The 23,300-nt window shown below is 46.2% G+C and overlaps 1 protein-coding gene across 3 annotated transcripts in view; it reads left to right on the forward strand.

Annotated features, from left to right (window-relative positions):
* erc2 (ELKS/RAB6-interacting/CAST family member 2) overlaps positions 1-23,300 on the forward strand; it is a 26,688-nt gene continuing 3,388 nt past the window's right edge. Inside the window, exons 1-19 of one of the 3 annotated variants that reach the window (XM_037489964.2) lie at positions 1-128; positions 3,100-3,882; positions 8,824-8,847; positions 9,933-10,367; positions 10,675-10,749; positions 12,794-12,949; positions 13,662-13,829; positions 14,129-14,296; positions 14,923-15,060; positions 15,395-15,535; positions 15,726-15,866; positions 16,425-16,460; positions 17,925-18,127; positions 20,550-20,673; positions 20,763-20,923; positions 21,331-21,478; positions 22,039-22,770; positions 22,960-23,028; positions 23,114-23,288. In XM_037489964.2, coding sequence (XP_037345861.2) covers positions 3,208-3,882; positions 8,824-8,847; positions 9,933-10,367; positions 10,675-10,749; positions 12,794-12,949; positions 13,662-13,829; positions 14,129-14,296; positions 14,923-15,060; positions 15,395-15,535; positions 15,726-15,866; positions 16,425-16,460; positions 17,925-18,127; positions 20,550-20,673; positions 20,763-20,923; positions 21,331-21,478; positions 22,039-22,770; positions 22,960-22,986 — 3,552 coding nt within the window. In that variant the 5' untranslated portion in view covers positions 1-128; positions 3,100-3,207 and the 3' untranslated portion in view covers positions 22,987-23,028; positions 23,114-23,288. The remainder of the gene's footprint in view (positions 129-3,099; positions 3,883-8,823; positions 8,848-9,932; positions 10,368-10,674; positions 10,750-12,793; positions 12,950-13,661; positions 13,830-14,128; positions 14,297-14,922; positions 15,061-15,394; positions 15,536-15,725; positions 15,867-16,424; positions 16,461-17,924; positions 18,128-20,549; positions 20,674-20,762; positions 20,924-21,330; positions 21,479-22,038; positions 22,771-22,959; positions 23,029-23,113; positions 23,289-23,300) is intronic. The other 2 variants (XM_062564066.1, XM_062564067.1) reach the window with 2 other exon arrangements.

Consider the following 23,300-nt stretch of genomic DNA (forward strand, 5'->3'; position numbering starts at 1 on the left):
AGAGGGAGAGAGAGAGAGAGAGCGCGTGTCCGCTGCCCAATGACAGCGCAGGATGCTGCCCGACTGAATGGAGGCGACAATATGCCGTCCAAAGCGGCGAGGGAGTGGAATTATTAACATCGACCAAGGTACATTTGCTTCTTTTCATTTAATGCCCACTCTATCCGTGTTTCCATTATAGAAGCAAATGACGCGCGAACCCTTTCAGGGTGTTTTTTTTAGCGTTGAGTGAGCGATTTAGCCGAAAGAGAGCATAAGCTGTGTGTATTAAAAAAATAAATCAGGTGGTCGTTGCATGGACACAGACAGCCAGATCCCACTTGATATCTAATACTTAGCATTTAAAGCCGTCTGTAAACGATTGAGCCGTGTTTTCAAAATCAAGGTTTCTTTCGGCTTCAGGTTTAATAGTATTACATTGGTGTGGTCAGGTGCTCGACGCACGCCACACCAATGTAGGCCCGATCAGATGTCAAATGTACGACCGTGCTCCCTATGCTGCAATAAAGAGCCTTTCATCTGTCGGCGGACGTCGTATGTAATTCAAATAAAGAGCAACGTGTCATTTTCTCCGAGCCTTTCATTGCATTTCACGAGCCATTTCGATGCTTATTGGATTTTACTGTCCGGGTGGATCAGGCCATTGGAAGTTGGACACATGTAGGCCACATTGTGTCATCCGTTGAACCAAGTCTCTTGGGGGGTTGTAGTAGAATCGTGGAATACATGGTGAGGCGGCTGCATGTGTTGCACCAGCTCAAGTGGTGCTGCACCCTCCCTGCATGGGCTGTCACTTCTTTGCACTTTTCTTTATTTTCAAACCACTGTAAAGGTTATCCACTGTGTAAAGGCAGAACCCTGGTTTGATTGTTCTCATTCACATTTGTTCTCAAGATGTCTGCATGCTGTCTTTCAAAATGTCATGATCCTCCTCATAGACACACGGGAGCTTCCCTGACCCCTGGCTCGGCGGCACCCCCTGTGGTCAAATCAACAACTATAGTACATCCTCCTCACTGTGGATGCACCGCTGCTCTCCGAATTGCCCATTTCTTTATCGTATCACAGTAGCTCACTAACACCTGAGCAGTGTGAGTGCAGAGAAGTCAGAGAAGAATGTAAAACATTGGCTCTTAAAAAGCAGAATATCAAAATGATAATAATGTGAGTATCTTATCTTAATTGATGTAAAACACCCTTTGTACACTGTTGGGTGGGGATGCGGTTTGGTATTACAATGACTCTTCTCATCTTCACTGTGTCCATAACGTGATACTTTGGTCATTCTTTTATTTCACAATTTCAACAGCAGCAGCGTGCATGAATCAGAGCTGATGTTGAATAGCACATCTGTCAGCTTTAACAAGATGGTTTGCACGCTACGAAAGACGTACAAATACATCAACAGTGGTTACGTGAATCAATTCTCAAAATATTCAGAACATGTGAACACAGAAAGGCTTCATCAAAGGGAATTTATCGTTACAAACAGTGACTGAACAATGCCACACTGCAAACACGCCCAACAACTGAGAAGAATCATCCAAACTAACAGTTCTAACAGCAAATCTTATGAGATATTTATGTTGTTTTGTCTGTTCTTTTTTTCTAAACATTTACCAATGAAACTTCAGACCCGATGCAGCAAGCTGACCATTGTAGATAAGAGCTGTGTTGTTAATGTCTGCATATTTAATATTATTTTAATTGAATTTCTCTCTCAGAGGGACTAAACAGGAAAAAAACAAGTTGTTTCACACTCTTCAGGTTATGCACGCACAACGGTTACTTTTCATTTTAGTTTGTTCCCTTCTGCCCGGACACCTTTTACGTCATGTTACTAACACAGAGGACAGTGATGTCCAGGCTGCAGGGACGGCCCCCCGGGACCAGTCTTTGCACGTGATGATGCTTCAGTGAGCGCTGGGTTTTATACACAGAGGAGACACGTGGTTCCCTTTGTCATTAATTGACATTTTGTCTGTCCCTCATAAGGAAAGGACAAGAATATACATGGAGTTAAAAACAGCTTCCATGCAGCCTACAGGCTGTTATGTCTTCAGCAAGACACACGCGTCTACATTTGACCACAATTTTTTGGAAACTTATGGCGCCGTTATGTCAGATGATTTGGGTGCTTTATGTCGTTTAGCCCAGGCATAGTCTCCATGGCAACTGGGTTTCAGCAGCATGTGTAACCACAGGGGAGACAGTATTGTAGTTTACTTTGACGGAAGAGTCAAATTGTTGGTCCCACACATCGTCCCATTTTCATCACTAAATAGCCTTTGACATTAATAACCTCTGTCAGCGTCTTTGTCTCCACCATTTGTTGTTAACTGCTTCTCTATATTTTACTTCTACAATGATGTGTCTTCTCAAGCTTTAACATATGCTAGACTGTGGTATATCTTTGTGCTGTATTGAAGCTTGAGGTGGCATGAAATGACATAACCGTTATTATAACGTTCATATCTCTTTCCCCCCATTAGCCAGCAGGCTCTGGAAATATTATTTAAATGATGTTTTAATTAAGGTTGTGACTAGGAGGTCTGTATAGTATGAATTGCATTACATTGTTGGCTATAGAAATCATTGTAAGTTCCTTGCCCCGTTTAATTAGAATGTTTTATGTGTTTATGAGTCATTGCAATGCTTCCAGAGGATTACTTTATGTCTTATGCCTCATCATGTTGGTTGGGGGGTTCTCTTGTTGGGCTCAACACAGCGGTTTCTAATGAACGTATCCAAACATTTCTGGTTGTCCACAGAAAATATGAAGTCAAACGATATGATTACATAAACCACTAATTCAGTACAGCCTCTCTGCTTGTTTTTTTGTAGAAACTAATAAACTTTTGAAATGGAATTAACTGTAAACACAGAAATAACACCTCATGCATTTTGTCATTCCTTCAATGGTATCATTATTTAGTCTGTTATAAAACAATTGGCCATCATGTACTACGGCAAATATAATACTAAATAAATAATAAATGTCGGCCGGTGGGAAATCCAAAAACGAAAAGGTTCCCGTGGAAAAAAGAACCCCACAAACAGGTGTGCCATCTAACAGGTGCCTCGTTCTGTTTTCCGCAGGTCGGACATCGACGTGTTCCCCCCGTTAAGCAGAGAAATCAGTCCCCCATGTGCAGCTCGGAGGGTCAGGACAGTCTCTGCTGAGAACCCTCCGCTGATTCACAGGACATGTACGGCAGTGCCAGAGCTGTAGGCCACGCAGAGAGCAGCCCCGCACGGTCCCCCCGCCTGCCACGGTCCCCCAGACTGGGCCATCGGAGGGCCAACAGCGGGGGCGGGGGCGGTGCGGGGGGGAAGACGCTCTCCATGGAGAACATCCAGTCACTCAACGCTGCCTATGCCACCTCGGGCCCCATGTATCTCAGCGACCACGAGGGCGTGGGCTCCACCGCCACCTACCCGAAAGGCACCATGACTCTGGGTCGCGCCACCAGCCGGGCCATGTACGGCGGCCGCGTCACGGCCATGGGCAGCAGCCCGAACATCGCTTCCGTGGGGCTGCCCCACGGGGACCTCCTGTCCTACAGCGACCTGGGCTCCCTCTCCATGCTACACCACCACCACCACCACCAGGGGGTGCCCTCGGCACTCCTGAGGCAGGCGGTGCGGGGCAGCGGTGGGGAGCTGCTGGAGATGCAGGTCCAGCTCAGGGACATGCAGAGGGAGAATGATCTGCTGCGCCGGGAGCTTGACCTCAAGGACAGTAAGTTGGGATCCTCCACAAACAGCATCAAAAGCTTCTGGAGTCCTGAGCTGAAGAAGGAGAGGATAATGAGGAAAGAAGAGGCGACTCGCACATCCATCCTGAAAGAGCAGATGAGAGTCACTCATGAGGAGAACCAGGTGAGAGCAGCTCTCTCCACGGTCACAATGCACTTTACACGGGGGGGTTGTTGGTTCGTCACCCCGCTGTCGCTCGGCTCGTCTTCTTTGTATCTGTGAGTCGCTGCTGTCACCCTTCTCTCCTCTGCAGTAGACCCGTGTCATCGCTCCGGGAGGTGCTCGTTGAAAGGAAGAGTTTTTTGTGCACATATGTATTTAACTTGCAGTCTCTTTGCATAGCAGCTTACCAGTACAGAATTACTGGTGGAGGCAAATCCACCCCAAAAAGGGTTAACAGGCCGAGCATCATCTCATAAGCAATACTTTTGACAAGGAAAACATGCTCTTTGTTGTTTAATGATTGGGTGAAAAAACAGTGATACTACCAACCAGTGAAGTTAACTTCTACTCAATTTGGGAACAATGTTTGTTCCAGATTGTTTTGAAAAGTTTCCATGAGATGATGTGGGACGTCATGGCCCAGTTAAATCAGGAACTGACCACGAGGCGCAGAGACACATGTCAAGAAGGCTTTAAAACACTATGTCTTCACCTTTGTCTCTCTTCCCATTTCCACTGTCTCTTTACTTACTTTGACTTTGCCCCCCCCCTCCCCAGTCTGCCGCTCTTAATCTGGCCTTCACCATATTCAAGTACACTAATGTCTTTAGTTTAATATCGGAGGTTCAAGGGAGGATGTGGCATGTGGTGTTTGAGCCGGTCTGTCTCTCTGTGGGGGGGGGCGATGCCTTCAGACGCTAAGCGGTTAAGAAGCCCGCTCATCATTTCAGACACCGTCTCTTCGCCCTCCCTTCAGCGGGACCCATCTGTCGTCGCTGCACACGTCCGCCTCCCCCCCCTCTCCCACCCCCCCCCCCCCCCCCCCCTTCTGGATGTGGTTTGTAAATTACCTGATTTGTCTGGAGGTTAAAGCTCGCACACTCAGCCCTGAAGCGGCGCCACGCAGCTAAAGGGAAGGATGGCGGAGCTGCTGGTGAGCCCTCGTGTCGGGGGGGGGGGGGGGGGGGGGGCCGAGCCGTTTCTTGTTTAATGGAACCCTCACAGTTCAACGTGAATCCTCGTGCACACTTTTAATGTTTGCATCGTGCGCTGTAGCAGCCGAAGGTCAAAGAAGCTGCACAGCGTGGGCTTTCATGCCTTTGTGCTCCATACAAAGAGAGGACTTTTTATGTCTTCAGTCCATCAGTGTTTGCTGTGACTCTGCACTGTGGGATATTTAGGTCCCTCCTTGGCTTCATTAATGAAGTGCAGGATGTGGGCCAATAAAATGGCAGATGTGCCTTGTTATTATAATTAGTCTTTTCTATCTTGATCTCCGGGCTGTGGCGCGTTCTTACGTAAGTGTGTGTTTGTACTTAACTGGGATTGTTTGAGCGGCCGACTAAGGCGCAAATTGCCTAATTTCAGGTCAATAATTAGCATGTCTTAAGGCACCCTTTCAAAATGGCATTCCCTTTGCATTGGGCACCTACGGCTTCTATTAGTTTGATCAAATACCACGCTTTGTTTACTTTGCGAAAGATCAAACCTGTGAGTGCGTGCTTCTTCTACACATACCTCCAGAAACACGGATAACCATTCATGCATTAGTTTGTCTTTAATTGGTTTTGTAAAGCACTTTCTCCACTGGGAGGAAAATACCAGCTGTGGCCTGCAGAGCTTGGATGGAAACAGTCCGTGTTCATGATTAGAGGCGCTGATTTGCTGCTTTTGCACATTTTTTAGGCACGATGCAAACGTGCAGGCCAGGCTGCGATGTCGCTGGTCCACAGGACTTGAATCCAGCAGAATGCTCCGTCGTGCCGAAGCTGGGCGAGAGCTGCTGGAGGCGAGTGTGTGAGCTCGAGCGGACCATATCTGACTGAGTCATGACCACTGATGCTCAGTCAGCCTGCATCAACGCAAGCCTCAAAATGGAGGCTGAGCTTCCCGGATCCAAGTGCTCTGCCTGTGTGTGGATACCTCGCCTCAGAGTCAAACATGACATCTTTTTTTTAAATGATGAAGCGGCCGAGCGCTTAAAGCGCGAAAATGTGATTAAACGTGGAGCTGTTGTGTCTCGGTGAAGTGGGGGGTTTGGGTTTTAGGGGTTTTAGCACATTGTGAATACATGTGCATGATGCAGTTTGTGGTGTGCATGTGGACGCGGGTGTTTGCATTCGTGATTGTGTGTGAGGTTTAGTCATCGCTTCCCAGTCTGTGGGGTTTTGTGGGAGAGGCGATGACGCAGTTAGTTGTTTGCGCCTATGATTAACATGTGTGGCGGTGCAGCAGGTGTGCGGCCCACACACTGTTAATATCTTCCGTTGGGGGCAAACAGACTTGCAACCGTCACCTAAAGGTGAGCAACGGGATATTTTGGGACATGTCCTGACTTGTGGAACTCAAGTAAGCACTCAAGTATGCGTCTACGTACATTTGTAGATTGCAGGTAGCAGGTAGCAGCATCGAATCCCACATCCTTGTTCCTCTGCTCAGCTCGGCTCGGACCTTTTAGTGGCTCAACGGTCTCCCTCCACACACCATGCTGTGCTTTTATCAACCTGAATAGAACAAATGAGATGCTCAAATCAGAGGGCGCGACCACTTGCGTGAGAGTGGTTCCGCAATTCTAAAGACGTTGATGTTTAGACAAGGCTGTCATTGAAAGTCTATACGTCTATTTGAATGGTTCATTGATTGCTGGCCGTCCGGTTCTTATGGAAACATGTTGTGAAATTATACAGCGTCACTTTATCATCCACCACTGGATGTGTATCACTTTGTGTTTCGCATTAGTATTTAATAAATAGCATTAAGTACCATAGTTGTGATTCTTCTCATTTATAAATTGTTAGTTAGTCGACAGGGTTTCTGTCTTTTTAGATTCACTGATGGAGTAGTTTGTGTAAATGTTGTTTTCAGTCACAGTATTGTTTGGTTTGGTTTCCAAAACTACCTTTGCGAGCTTTGGGAAAAATATAAGTATATATATAATATTGCAGCATTTGTTACCCACAATGCAGTTCCACTACTCACCAGTTCCAGTGCTCATTAAGGGCTCTTGCAGTGGAGAGGAATAAATGTCATGGCTGTGGGTGTAATTCTATGTGTGTCATACAACATTGAGCTGAGGCATGCAATGAGCAGTACGTTGCTCTGACTCAGCGCCTTGGAGCTGTCCATCTGTCAGATACAAACTCCCACTCTCTCTTACACACACACACACACACACACACACACACACACACACATTTTCATATGTAGCCACATATAGCTACTCCTGCCTGTGCAGCCTGGTAAAATACGTGAATGTCGCAAGCTTACGTACCAGAGTAGCGTGTGTAACATGTCTCACAATAACATATCTCAGCAATCACGGGATGTATTGCCAGGACAGTCGGTCTAGATGTGCATGGTCCCCAGAGGATGAAACCTTGTGACCTTGAGGATCTGCAGACTTTCCCTCTAGCGCGACACTAATGCTTTTAAACCAAATGTCGGTTGCTAATAAGAAAATATTAGTACGGTTACTTCCTAAACTATAATTGTGAACACAGCCAACGTATTTGGAGACTCTTAGTCGTGTTGATTCAGCATTTTACATCAAGCACAGGAGTGTACTTTGCCGTGTGTAATTAGCCGGAAGTAAATACAGCTTTTTTAAATTTTTGCCGGATGTTTTTGGGGGAAAAAAATAAAGTTCTTGTCTACTGCAGCTCTGGGACAGATTTTGTGTTTCTGCACAGAAGGATTTACGACAAGCAGTTACCCCCGGCTGCCCCAGGTGTCACTTATAAAGGGGGGAGCGCTGTAGCCGAACATCTTCACTCAGTGGAAGCCCCCGAAGCTTTTTCAGGTTACGCTGCAAAAGAGGCAGAGTGACAACCACGTCAATATCCGCTGAATCATGACTGACTCTCAGGAACTGTTCCCTGCAGTTTAGTTCCAAGACAGCAGGTTATTGATCATGACAGGGGAGAGGGGCGCTGGGGAGGGAGGGAGAGGGACACGGGGCGAGTAAGAGTAGAAAGAGAGAGGATACGAGAAGAGAGTTGATCCGTTGATTTAGTCTGAGTACGATGGCAGCAGGTGTATGACCATTTGTTATACACTTTCTTTATTACACACTATGGACTGTTCCACATGTGTGAAGAACATAACTGTTGTGTTGAACAAATGTTTAATTAGTTGAAGGGGGGAAAAGGAAGGATTTACAGTGTACACATCTGTTCTTTATTTATTTATTTAAGTGGTGACAGTCGGACTGATAAAGGACGAGATCACACTCAGTGGGAAACAGACAGGTTGAGACGTATTGAGTGGTTTCTGTTGCCAGACCAAATGGCACCGACCATCAGAAGGTCTGTTGGGGATGATGGCAGCGTTCCTGCAGTCAGCAGAAAACGTCCTCGGCTGCTTGATCAGACACAAACATGGATGGAAGAAGAAGGCCTGAGCCCTCCACCCTGCCTGGTCTCTACTGAGGAAGTGTGACGTGTTGGAGCGATGGACAAACAGATTCTGTCCTGATTCGGTATTTGTCCTCTGGTTGGGTTCAAAATGCAGTTCTATCCTAAGTCCGATAATTCAGAGCTGCAACTGATCGCTGAATGTCATTTCGAAATGTCTTGTTTTGTCAGACCAGCATCAAAAAATACAGTATATTTGTACTAAAACATAGTATAACCAAGTCATATAAAGCCCAAAGAAAAATTAATGTGACGAGGAAATGATCGTAAAAAAACGTATCAAAGTAATTAATATGAATATCAAAACGTAATCTTCACTATGTTTTCCTGTGAATGTGATGTTCTGACTGAGGGCTGAAGGCTCGTACTGAGAAAGCTGGACAGACTGATGTGTGTCCGTCTGGTTTGTGTTGATCATCCCTTTCTGTCGCATCGCGCTCTGTTTTCACCATTCGTCTGTTTTTCTGCTCATTCTGCCCATGCTCTGCAGATGCTGGATGCCAGGAGAACCAAGGTTTGTCCCTATGTTTGCACCACGTGTTGTGTGCACAACATAGAGTCACCTTCAGTGTGGCGTGTATTTTTACCTTTACCTTTACAATCCCTTTGCGCAATGACAACCTCCTCTCCTGTGAACCTCTGAGAGAAAGTGAACTCCTCTTGAACCCTGATGTGTTGCCCTATAAATCCATCAAACTTCCAGGAATGACACCAATCCGAATGTGTCTGGTCCTCCTTCCCGCTGCAGTACCATAGACCCTACAGCCTCAGACCTTAAGTGGGTTTAACGAACTGCTTCCTCTCCTCTAAATCCTATTTGGGCCGTTTTCTGAACACTCTGTGGAGGTTTCTGCTGGAAGAGTCAAACTCTGCCCCCCTTACAGTGGGACCAACACCCCTGCACATAAAGAAATATGGTTGACCTAATAGTGTGTGTGTTTTTTAAAATATTCATCCCGTACACTCAGTTTCTCCAACTCAGTGCGGACGCTATGCATAAAGCTTTACTGTCGATCCATTCCTCTAAGATGTTTGAATCCATTTCAATCAACGCTAATGGCTCAATAAAAGCTCCATCGGCGTTCTGTATCTGCGTAAATGCCCCTTTTTATTACAACCAGATGCCACCTCTGACATTTTAATCACGGGGCGTCTCGGGCTGTCAGTCAGAGAGCAAAGATCTCTGCTGCGCTGCAGGGAGCCATCGGGGTGGGCTTCAGCTCTGATAGTCACGTTAACAACCTCATTCATTCTCTCTAAAGCAGAGCAATCTACCCTTGGATGAATTGGTTTGACATCTGTGATTATATATTCTTATTCTTAAAGTCCTACAGGGACTCCGAATGACTCAAATTTGATTCTTGTTCCTAAATGAAAAAACATGAAATGAGCAGTTTTGCTGATATTAATTGTCTTCCGTCTATTTGCTCCTGACATTTGGTAAGTTCCTACTGACTTTTCAACAGAACTTTATGTACAGCCATTTGGGAAATGTGTTTAATTGTCACAACCCTCATGTGTGTCAGTGTGTTGTCGTGAAAAACGTCACGTTGGTTATCCCTGAAATGAAGGTCAGTAATCACAGAGTCTCTCTTTCAGCATCTCCAAATGACCATCCAGGCTCTTCAGGACGAGCTGCGCACGCAACGAGACCTGAACCACCTGCTGCAGCAGGAGGGCGGCAACCGCTCCGCTTCGGACCACTACACCACCATCGAGCTGACGGAGGAGAACTTCCGTCGGCTGCAGGCGGAACACGACAGGCAGGCCAAGGAGCTCTTCCTGCTCAGAAAGACCCTGGAGGAGATGGAGCTTAGGATCGAGACCCAGAAGCAGACACTGGGAGCCAGGGACGAGTCCATTAAGAAGCTGCTGGAGATGCTGCAGAGCAAAGGGCTGCCCTCGGGGTCGGGAAGGGTGTCCGAGGAGGAGGAGCAGGAGAGAGCGAGGCGCATCGCTGAGGCGGAGGCCCAGCTGGGACACCTGGAGGTCATTCTGGATCAAAAAGACAAAGAGAACTTACATCTTCGAGAGGTAACCCATGACCAGGGGTGTGTTGTAATGTATTAAAATATAAAACTGGACAGGTATTTTTGTTTGTTGTCACTAGAGGGCAGTGCCAATTCTCTCATAACAAACGGGCTCTATGGTCCAGCTCACGTTGTAGCATGTGGATTGCATAATGGAGAAAGAGCACATAAGCTTCATTGAACACTTTTACAAAATTGAAATGCATCATTTCAGGTTTTTTACTATTTCAGTCATGTGATCTAGCTTTTGGTAGAGGTAACCGTATATTCTGTTGTTCTGGTGCCTCAAGATGTTGTATTTTTCCTAAAAGGAACTACACAGAAGAAATCAGCTGCATCAGGACCCAAGCAAAACCAAGGCCCTGCAGACCATCATCGAGATGAAAGTAAGAACCGAGTGTATTAGAAAAATAATCTTTAAATGTCCTAAAAATAACACCAGGGTTAATAATAGGTTGTTTTTAACCAACTGTATGAACAAACAAGGGCTGTATACAAACCAACCAGCTGGCTATGAATGGTCTGTCCAAAGCCAGATGTAGCAAGACAGATGTTTCTTTTATGTGTGTTTGGATCACTGACATTTACAGGCATTGTGTTGCGTAAACTGAGGCACGTCTAAACCGATCTGATCTGTTGTTGTTGTGTGGTTATCAGCAGCTGAGTCAACAGTAGACCTGTCTCTCACACATGCAACCGGACACACTGTGTACGTGCTCACAAACATCAACAATCAATATTACTGATCAACATTACAGCTGCTGTTGCTGAAGAGGAGCCAGCCGTGCATCACTCTTCTTTCATGACAATTCATTTAATGTGAACAATGAACAATTCATCAACAAAGACAGCTATTTTCTGCAGATGAGCATTGTTGAAGGTGTTATAAGTGCATCCTGGATTTGAATTAACTTTAACGAGGAGAGAAAGAATATGTATGTAATGCTTTAAAGATTCAGGGGAAACTTAAGGAACATCTCGTATTACATTGAAAATATTGAACAAGATGCAGTTTTCCAGACCCCACCCATCACCATCCAATGTGATTGCCTTACGTTTGACTTTCTTTAAAACTGATGAATCTGTAAAATGCAAATACGCAACATGCAAATGGAATTTTATAAAACTGTCTTTTCAGGTCACCACTTGTGTGGTTGAGATGCACCAGTGTTGCACTGCTGTGGGCTCCACCAGCCTCACTGCAGAGGCCTGACATCACTTCCTCAAAATAAATCATGACATCATTGCTGAGCTTACACAGCCCCTCTCACTTGGCTGGATGGGCACTGTGCAGGCCTCAGCCTTCACCCAACACGGTCATGTGACATGTGACTCTTGTTGATTTGCATTCAGAGCGAGGGAAGACCCGCCTCCTCCTCCTCCTCCTCCTCCTCCTCATCCTGTAGATAGACACTGCACCTTAGATGTGCAGGAAGACCCTGCACCTCTTCTCACTCCCACTGCTGAAGCACGAATAATCCTCCCTGCCCGTCTCCCCTTCATCCCTCCCTCTCTCTCCTCCTCACTCACCAGAGACAGTGCACGCTATAGAGCCTGCCTGCTGCTACCATGGAAACAGGTGTGGTTGTTTATGACAGCGAGAGGCCAGTATGCAGGGAGATGGATGGGAACAGAGATACACAGTGGCAGGGAAAGAGAGATAAAGAGCAAGATTTAGTGACCAGGTCGATGTACCAGTGATTACATGTGGATGGAATAAAATCTCCCTCCTTTGAAGGTACGGTGTCTGTCTATTGACGCAATGTTCATTGATGTTTGTCTCGTAAGAGAGAGACTGGGGTGAGATGCAGCGGTAGCGAGAAGTGTGAAGTGGATGTACATGTGTGCATGCATTAACCCCCTCCGATCCTTCGCCGGCTGTCCATCGCTCCCCATTGCGGTCCGTTTCCCGCGTTCCTCCGCAGCGGGCTGGGCCGACCCTGCCAGCAGCCACAAGTTCAAAAGTTCATAACCACCGGGATGAGAGAAGGAGAGACACAAAAAGAGGGGAAGGAACAAGGTTGCTCTATGCTCTGCTGGCAAAGGAGATGGACCATGGCTAATCTCATAGACGCCGTATTATTTATTTAAAAAGCCGTGAAGCTAAAGCTGCATTCGGATCTGCAAGCAACTACTTTTCTTCCTCTCCCCCCGTTTCTCCCCAGTCTGGAGGCTGATGTCTCATTGCTGGATACTTCTCAATGGTGATTAGTCCTTTGTGCGACTGCAAGGAGCCGGGTAGAAAGCTGCAGTTGTTCTCTTTCTTTGTCACTCCCTTTTTCTGAATATCTTTATTTATTTTTTGTCCGTTTCTTTCTGTATTTTCTGGACTCTTGTATCTAGCTCAGTTTTACTTGCAGCATAAAACTGGAAAAAAAGACATGCCAGTGTGCTCTTTGAGGTGTGTCTCCTCTGCATGTTTGTGTGCAGGACACCAAAGTTGCCTCCCTGGAGCGCAACATTCGAGATCTGGAGGATGAGATTCAAATGCTGAAGGCAAACGGCTTACTGAACACAGAGGACAGAGAAGAGGAGATCAAGCAGATGGAGGTCTACAAGAACCACTCCAAGTTCATGAAGACCAAGGTAGATACCGTTTGGCTATGCATGAATTGCAGATCATGTTGAAGAACAAACACAATCGGGTATTTCGGGACACAGAGAGAGAGAGAGCGCTGTGCAGATATATGAGAATGCTAAATTAAGCTGACGTGTCCGTCTCTGCTTCAGCATTTAGTGCCATCAGCAAAGTGCCCTGTTGGCAACTATCTGAGAGATGCTTCTCTGACATTTTTTTCCTGTTCTTCTATATTTTCAAAGAGTTCAGTGTCAGGAATACATAAAAAAGGCTAAATGGCAATAAAATTGCTGAATATTGTTTCCTTACATAAGTTTAAAAGATGGTTACTTTACAATTATGACTTACATTATGTTCAAAGAGTGAACGCCTAGTAAGTGATAGATTGGTTTTTATTGAATAGACTTCACCTGCTTTTGTACTCGATGACTTAGTCAGAGCTACACCGTCAGCACACCAAAGCTCTCTGAGGCTCATCTGTCTCTGCAAAGCTTTGACTCCATGTTTACATGCCGCTCCTCGCGTTAGACGACGCCACAGTGTTTTACTCCTCTTCATTAATGATGAATAGACATGATGTATAATACATGATGAATGCAGGGGAGTCGGTCCTAAATGTCTTGTTATTCATGAAAATAGTGCAGAAGCCGTACTGTGCAGCTCGTCACAGTGTGATGGTATAACAGCGCTCATGTGAATGGTCGTCTCACATGTCTGTAGATCGACCAGCTGAAGCAGGAGTTGTCAAAGAAGGAGTCTGAACTGCTGGCTCTGCAGACAAAACTAGAGACCCTCAACAACCAGAACTCAGACTGCAAGCAGCATATCGAGGTGCTGAAAGAGTCTCTCACTGCCAAGGAGCAACGTGCTGCCATCCTGCAAACAGAGGTGATGGACTAACACATTCATTTGTTGCTTCTGAACAACACAATGCTCCACAAAATCATTTTCACACTCAAAGCCAATCTGAGCAAAAAATAGGCTTGTCCCGAGTCTTATTACAACATATCATATCAGCAGTGTATTTACTTTGGGACTAACTTACTGTGCAGTGCGCAGTGAACCGTCCCGGGACATATAATACAGATTGAACGTTATTGCACGTATAACATTGTGTTAGTCAAGTAAGATGGTCTTAGGTGGAGCCCTGCTCACTACAGTGTGTGTCTGCCTGTGACTTACATCAGGTCGATGCTCTGCGTCTGCGTCTGGAGGAGAAAGAGTCCTTCCTGAACAAGAAGACCAAGCAGCTGCAGGACCTGACGGAGGAGAAGGGCACCCTTGCTGGAGAAATCAGGGACATGAAGGACATGCTGGAAGTCAAAGAAAGAAAGATCAACGTCCTGCAGAAGAAGGTGATAACCAGAGTTGAAGAATACAAAACCGAGGAAAAATATTGAAACGCTTCCCCAAACCATTTCCTAACCACATTATAGTTATATTGTTTACACTCTAGATGTAGTTGATGAGTTTGACTCTCGTGTCCTCGACTAAACCAGTGCTTACTCTCTCCATTTAGAGTGAGAGAGTCTCCGTTGCTCTCAGGGGGGACGCGTCTCGGAGATATTTCTGCCTCACTGACTCTTGTATGTGTGTGCTATAAATACCCACACAGTGTTACTCTCACCCTTAGCTGCTCACCCGGTCCCTTTGCTTACTTTTCCCTCCTCTCTTCTTCTTCATCTTTTTCCTCAGCTGTAGCAATCATATAAAAGGAAATGTCAGTCTTTAACATCCTAATTCACAATTCTTACTCCATCCCATAGGGCAGCTCGGTTTATATTCTGTGTGTCAAACTCTTCTTAGTCATCGGTTTTTATGTATTTCTTGAAATGGAAACTGCTTTCGAGCCGAGTTTTTTTACACATTTTAAATCCTTTTCTGCTTTTGAGACCATGCTCTTTTCCACTGATACGCTTCCCCCCCCCCCTCTCCCCTGTAACGCCACCATCTCTTCTCCTGCTCTCCCTTGCTGTGTCAGATTGAGAACCTGCAGGAGCAACTGCGGGACAAAGACAAGCAGCTGGGTAACCTGAAGGACAGAGTCAAGTCTCTGCAGACTGACTCTAGTAACACAGACACTGCCCTGGCCACCCTGGAGGAGGCGCTGTCAGAGAAGGTAAGCTACTGCACGTTAGCATTAGTTTTAGTAGTAGCATGCATTGACTGTTCCAGGTAGAGATGTGCACATAAGTTGGTATTCTCTAGAAAGAGTATGAAACCTCTAGAAATCCAAATTAAAATTGCTCTCTTGCCCGAGAGTTACATAAAATAAAAACTTTAATAACTGGCTGCAGGTGGTAGCTTTATTCTTGTATCTCCTTAAATCATCAGCAAGAAAGCAAATGAAAATATTGCACCCTTTTATTGAATATTGAGAGTCGAATGGTGTCTTCAGAGTGTTTTAAAGTGTAACTCTCTTCATTATGTGTTTGCATGTGTGTGCACGTTAGGAGAGGATTATAGAGCGCCTGAAGGACCAGAGGGAGAGGGAAGACAGAGAGCGCCTGGATGAAGTGGACTCGTATAAGAAGGAGAACAAGGATCTGAAGGAGAAGGTCAACAGCCTGCAGATAGAATTAACAGAGAAAGAGGTCAGCGAGTATGCATGGAGCAGAGAGAATTGTGTGGTCCACTCGGCAGCGTACTGTAGTCTCGATGTGTTTCTCTACTCATTTGTTCTGTACGGTGTATTCTGCAGGATTTCATATGACATTTAAGCTGTGGCAGTTTGGCCAACTCAGAGCTACTTTGAACCCGTGTTAACTTTCTTTCCACCTTCAGTCCAGTCTTATCGATTTAAAGGAACACGCTTCATCGATCGCATCCTCTGGCCTCAAGAAGGATTCAAAGCTCAAGTCACTGGAGATCGCCATCGAGCAGAAAAAAGAGGAGTGTAGTAAGTTGGAGACACAGTTGCAGAAGGTACGTGTGCGTTGTAATGCTTGACTAAGATGTCAGTTAAAAGGAAAGAATCTGCAGTGGCAATTTAGGCCAAACTCAACAGTTAACCTCATAATATGGCAGTTTTTTGTAGAAGACCTGATTAGTGTTTTCCCTTTAAGTTTTGTGAGGGCACAGGCATTTAACGGGTCACATGACACAAAAAAACGGAAACGTGAATTTCCTTTACATAAAACAGTTATTCGCCGTGCTTTCTCTCCTCTAACGGGCCGCCATGCTTTGATAGGCCGCCGCGGGGAACAGATCGGTTCCATGAAAACCCCCCCCCGCCACCCCCCCCCCGCCTCCTACTACTCCATAATCCGCAGGCTACCCCTGTGTGTGTTCCTCTGCATCTGTCCGTGGTGTGTTGCCCTTAACCTGTAACAATGTGCTGTTCTGAGACCATGTCACTGCTCTGTCAAACATGTATTGTAACATGTCTGATCCTGCTGTTCTCTCCTTCTGGCTCAGACTAAATCCTAACACTTACTCTCCCGCCCTACCCTCCTTTCCTCAACCCCTCCGTTTGCAATGTAGCAAGCTGAGCAGCTATTCAGTCACATGAACCATCCTGTAAGTCCCTCTCCTGAGCTCTCTGAGGCACATATTGAAAGCATGAGGACCACCGATAACGTATTTCTAAACCTGCTATATGGTGACCATGTTAGATTCAAGAACAGGTTCCGCTTTCACCCACTGAGCCACCAAGATGCCTGCTGACCATCTCACTGTACTTCTATACTCAGCTCTACTGTAGATCGCAACGTACTCATTCTGCAACTGGACCTCTATCGTGTTTGAGAGCAGAATAGATAAAGATGAATTATATGGAGTACGTATTTTTGGCTATAATTCCCTTGCACATTACATTTAAGTTTAGTTACCAGGGATGTTGTTTTAATCTGATGTTGACACATGGTATTTTCTCACTAGTAAAACAGGTTAATCTTAAATTATTTTATATACGCATACAACATGTTACAGAAACAGAGGATGAATCATACAATAACAAATTAGAAAAATGAAATGATTCCAAAAGTAATTAAAAGGGGAGTACATACAAACCTCAATAACATCATTACAATGTCATCTGTAACATTTTTCATTCATCAATGTCCACATTTATACGCACAGGCTGAGTCTAATTTATATGTCCAACAAAGTTATTTTAACATACTTCCACATTGATAAGTGGGTCTGAAATAACTTGTATAATGTATATTCTTTTAAATTTGAATAATTGAGAAAAATCTCCCATAAACTAAATCCTAACATTGCTCCTCATGCTTAAAATATGAGACTTACTGTTAGCCGACAGATTAATTTGGTCCCTGTTGCTTCTGTACCTCCACCCTTATGACTGAAGATCTCAAAGACTGTGCAGCTTCGTGGGGTTTGCATGTCGACGTCGTCGATCTTGTTGCATGTCGTCTCTGTCGGTGTCCTCTGGTGTCTGTGGTGCGTTGAGCGCAGGTATCCGTCGTGGTTAGAGACCTCTGCAGTGTTTTTGGTGGATGCTCTCTGGCTCTGCACATGTGTGGCTGCATATTGTCTCAAGGGTGACGTCTACCACTGTATTTGTATGACTGTACTTCATGAAGAGTGACAAACTGTGAAAATAGTCCATATTGACTCCGATTAGTTTGACAGATGACCAAAGAGACAGGTTCATGATTCAGTATTTCACAGCAACTGATTACTTATTATTTCTGGATCATTAACAGGCAGAAACAAACACACAGACACACAGTCTCACATTGGTCAAAGTGTGCAAAGTGACTGGGAGTCTCAGAAGGCTGGGAAATGGAGGTAAATAATAGCTCTGCTTAATGCTAATGAGCCAGCAGCAGCATTAACGCCCTTGTTCACAACATTTGACTCATTCAGAGAGAGAGAGAGAGCAAAGGGACTCGTTGATATTTGATGGACTGCAGAGTTCTGTATGTATCCCTCTGCAGTAAAACATTCTGTGCTGTATTGACCAAGTGCATCTCTGGGTGTGTGCATGTTTGTTTGTTCCTTATCACGTGGATGCAGAAGGCCCACGAGGTGGAGCAGCACTCCGGTCCCAGGGGGAACCCCGAGTACGTGGACCGCGTGAAGCTGCTGGAGAAGGATGTGAGCTACTACAAGGACGAGTCCAACAAGGCTCAGACGGAGGTGGAGAGACTCCTGGACATCCTGCGAGAGGTTGAGACTGAGAAGAATGACAAGGATAAGAAGATCGCCGAGTTGGAAAGGTAAATAAACCTGATGCTCTGAACTTGAGTTAGTGAAGTAATTATAGACATCTTTAAATCTTCACCTACAAAATGCAATTTGCATTGTGTTATTACTGTGTTTTAATGTCTTATTCTTGAACGGAGAATCACAGAGAAAAGTCTCTGTCGGAGCTTTTCATTAGTTCATCTGTTGTTGCGTTGACGATGGGGGTCACTGGGCAATCTGTTGTTATGTATGTGTACGTGTGTGACATCATGAGTTTGTTTCATCACAGTGTCTTGCACTGGATTCGCTCCAAATACCCTCAGAAATACACAAATACACCATCTCCATGTTGAGATACAGCAGGAGGCTCCTTGTTTAAGCTGTGATGCTTTGTTAGATGTGACATTGCGAGCCCCTCTGTGACCACATGAATAATCAGGGGTCCAGAGTCTCTTCACTGGTTCGGTTGATGGCGGAGACCACCATCGTTATCCTGGACTAATGAGACACACAAGGGTAAAATGCATGGGGTCACCGCCTGTCAATCACAGCCACAGTCACTTTAAGAGTCACAAAACCAGTTATGATGTTCCTGCCCAGCTAGAGATAGGGGCCATTTTATTTATATCTCATGCTATTTTATTCGTGGTGTTTGATTAATTGAGTGTTCTTGTCCCTCCTTTTTTTTGTCATCTTTCCCACTTTCTTGAACCTTCTTTTTCAAATCTGATTATCTTTTTTACCGACTCTTCTCCATCACCTATGCAACTCTTATCCATTACGCCCCCCCCCCCCCCCCCCCACTTCCCCCTGAAACCAGCCCCCCTCCCTCTGCCCCTCGTCCCATCCCTCGTCCCGGTGCCAGAGCTCCCCCTGACCCGCTCCCTTCTGTTTCCGCTGCCCCCCAGCAGATAGGGGGCATGGTGTGGGATTTCCTGGGAAAGTGAGTGCTCTGCCCGGGCAGAGACTGCTCCACCTGCACCTGCTCTCACTGCCTCGGTCCGCCTGCTGTCTCAACTCTTGTCATCTCTTGGTTTTTCCAGTGACACGCCTTTTTTCTTTGTTGTTGTCTGCATTGTTTTTCTCGCACACATGATTCAGAGACCCGGCTCATGTTTGCTCGTGTTTCCGCAGCATGTGTTTGCTCAGGCAGATGTGATGTGATTGGTTATGGATCAGCATCTATAACTCTGTGCCGCATGTTTATGTTTCAAACTGTCTTTGTCTGCACTGATGATCCAAAGTGGAATTATGACAAATGCCATTATACCAAATTAAAGCACCGAATCACAGACTTAATAAGTGTATTACACATAAGTAAACTAAAAACACACGTTTGTAGTGATGCCTGTTTTTGTTGTGGAAAGTTTCTGTCCTTAAAGCTTTGTCCTCCTGCCATGAGCACTCTTCCCCTGCTCATTCCACCCCCCATCTGCCCACCTCTCCCTGTGGGACCCCCCCTCCCCCTCCTGCAGACCCCCCGTATCCGATCAGTAACACCACTTATTTCTTCCAGTGGTCTTTCCCGGGGCTCACCTTCCTGCTCTCCCTCCTAACTTGCCCCCCCCCCCCCGTCTGGAGCTTGCTCAACCAGCTACTAAAAGAAATGATCAGCTCCTTTTCTTGGCCCAACTGCAGTCGGCTTCCCCTCCTCTCGCTCGGCACTCAGACCGCCCCCCTCTTGTTCTCCTGTGGCCCGTCTGCCTGTCTGCCTGCATGTGTGCGTCTCCCAGGCTGCAGGCAGCAGATGCACATTGTTCTGTGTTTTCAGAGAAGGTGCATCCTGCGCTCGGCGTGTCGGGCTACACGGCGGCGGCTGATACAGGTGCCTCTGTGGTCGCCCATGTGGTTTGACAATAAGCACACTGTGGTCTCCTCGGGGTCCTCTGTTTGGTTTATTTTTTTTGCGGTTGATTCTTTACGTTCTGGTTCTAATGTCTCTTTTTTTTTTTTTTACTTTTTCCTTTGTGTGCTCTCGTTTGCTGCTTCGAATGTCTCCTCCACTTGTCCCGTCACCCCCTCTCTTCTATCTCTTGCTCTCTCCAGTTTAGCTCCCAGGTAAGTAATGCCCCTCCCTCCCCATCGTGCTGCCACCTCCATATCATCCTCTGGTTGGACACTCTGCTGTTTAAGCCTGTGATTCATCTCAGAAATGTCAGATAACATCAAGCTGTCCATCATCTGTGATGCTCAATGCTCCTTACTGGTGATCTCATGATTGGTACCATTTTGAAACAAGATTCATTCAAAATGCATCATGATTTTCCATAACGCTGTTTTATTTGTCTATTTTATTTTTATTATTATTTTTATTTGTTGGGATCTAACAATATGTTTTACACTACACCGAAATGTATATACCCTTTAACATTAGATTAGAGTCTATTTAGCATTTCTTAGTGGATAAAGGCTACATGCAAAATGAAAATGCTGTATTTTTGTGTTTTTCTACAGACAAGGAGGCAAAGACTTGACAAAGAAAGGTCCAAACATCAAACTGGGACCACAAGGGGACAAGAAAGGTTTAGGACAAGACCCGCGTAAAGACAGTTCCATGGAGAGTGGCCACCACCTAAAGGTGCACATTTACTTTTGAGGATTATGTGTCTACATTTATGTGTGTGTATGTGGGTCTTATTTGTGCATTTGTGTTCCCATCGGATGCAGTTGGAGGAGCTGATGAACACACTGGAAAGGACGAGGCAGGAGCTGGATTCCACCAAGCAGCGTCTCTCCTCCACTCAGCAGTCGCTGCAGGAGAGAGACGGTCACCTCACAAACATGAGACAGGAGCGCAGGAAGCAGCTGGAGGAGATACTGGAGATGAAGTCAGTGTCGTCATTTGATGCCTGCCTCACAAAGACTGTTATTTCACCCCTCTAGCTGGGTTTCTGGCAAAGAAGCTACGTTTGAGTTTAGCTAACCGGCTGCTGGCTGTAACTTTATACTGTATTTTGCTGTTGTTGCAATAAAGAGCCAGACAGCACAGTATTACTGGTATCTGAGCAGGAGCAGAGTAAACATTTCTTACCACTCTTTCTCATATAAAGAAGTGAGAGTGACAAATGTGTCATTACCAGGAGAACCAAGCAATCCCAGGCATTTATTGATCGTGGCCTGACTGGATGATGAGTCATTGACATGCTTACATTGAATTGAGACAGTGGGGTTTAAAAAGTGTAAAGGGATGTCTAACTAACCACAAGTTCTGATGCTTCATGATTCTGTTCTAAAGGCAACAAGCTCTGCTGGCAGCCATCAGTGAGAAAGACGCTAACATTGCTTTGCTGGAACTGTCCGCGTCGAATAAAAAGAAGACCCAGGAGGAGGTTCTGTCCCTCAAGAGGGAGCGGGACAAACTGATGCACCAGCTCAAACAACACGTTAGTACTGCAGCACAATGCCAAGGAAAACTGTGTCTGTATTGTAGTTGGTTGCCAAGGCAACATTAATACAAATAAAAAAAATGCATCTGCACAAGGCAACTAGATCATTTTCTCCATCTACAGGGAGCGGTGCGCACACACTGATCCTCTTAGCTAATTCAGTTCTTCATCAAGTGCTCATTTGCACAGTGCAAGTAATGTGCCACTCGTTTCTACACATTAACATTCTATTTGAGCTCTGCGGTTTCCTATCAAAGATATAATCATTTGCATCTCTGCAATCAAACCCATGTTTAATGTATTCAAGGTGGGTTTACCGGGTTCAAACCTGAGTCTTAAAAGTCATGACAGGTATAAATAGAAGAATGGCATTAATCTTCTCATCAGCAAGGTTGATACTCAGAGAATTGTCCCAAAATATAACTTTTCTTATTGTTGTGGATAGTATTACATCATAAGGTGTTCCTGTTTTTATGTCCATCCACGTATACTGAAAGTATGTGCTTTGTCCAGCCATTGGAGGAGAATTGTGAGGCATCACTTTCCTCTTTCTACAGACTCAAAGCAGAATGAAGCTGATCACCGACAACTACGAAGATGAGCAGTATCATGCACACGCTCCTCATCAACCCCCGACTCAGCCCCCCCACGCCCAGCCTCAGCCCCAGCCTCAGTACCCCCACGCTCCCCACGCTCCTCCCCACGCTCCTCCTCATGCTCCTCATGCTCCTCCTCATGCTCCTCATGCTCCTCATGCTCCTCCCCACGCTCCTCATGTCCAGCAGACTCCATATCCCCACACAATGCACCCACAGCACCCACAGGCCCCCCAGCAGCACCCGCAGCAGCACCCGCAACAGCACCCGCAGCAGCAGCAGCACCCACAACAGCAGCAGCAGCAGCAGGCACAACCCCAGTACACCCACCCCCCTCACACACAGCACCCTCAGCAGCACACTCAGCACCCACAACCACCTCTCCAGCATCAACAGCACCCACGCAACCCGCTGCCGCAACACCCTCAACAACAGCACCCGCAGCATCCTCCGCAGCACCCACACGGACACCTTCCTCCGCAGCACCCTCACCCTCAGCACCCACATGGCCCTCCTCAACAAGGACCCCACCCCCAGCATCCACATCCCCAGCACCCACAGCACCCACAGCACCCTCAGCACCCTCAGCACCCTCAGCACCACGCCCAGCATCCACGCCACCCGTCGCCCCATCATCGGGGGGGGGCGCCCCGAGGACCCCCGCATGCTGGTCACCGCCCTGCCCCAGACCAGGTTAGATGTAATTAGGGTTTTTAAAATCGGCATCAATGTTCATGTTCAACAGTAAATACTTAAGACACGAATGGTTTTTGTGATGGTGACTGGTTTCCAGTCTGTTGATCAGCGTTTACTCCAGTCTCTGTTTGCTTCCTTCTCTTCATGCACATCCGTGATGTCGGCCTGTAACACGCATGTTCCCAGGATGACGACGAGGGCATTTGGGCATGATCCGTGCCGTAAAAACCAAAGCTCTTTTATTGTTGTTGAGGGGTGAGATACCATTTTCCCACTTAACGTGTCTTCTGTCTCTGCTCTGAGCGACTGCGTGACGTCTGGACTTGTCTCTCCCGTTCAGATCATTCAGTCACTACTGGGGGAGCACAGCCATGCCATGAAGTCCAATCAATACCCAACCAAACAATCACCTCCACTCAAGCAACGCTCAGCACTGGGACCTTTCTTTATTTTCCGGGGACGAGGAGGGGCCACTCGTGTGTGCAGCTCATGCAGGGAAACGGACAGCTTAGCAGGTCAGTTTAAAC

Source organism: Pungitius pungitius, chromosome 8 (assembly GCF_949316345.1).
Source record: "Pungitius pungitius chromosome 8, fPunPun2.1, whole genome shotgun sequence".
Lineage (NCBI taxonomy): Eukaryota > Metazoa > Chordata > Actinopteri > Perciformes > Gasterosteidae > Pungitius > Pungitius pungitius.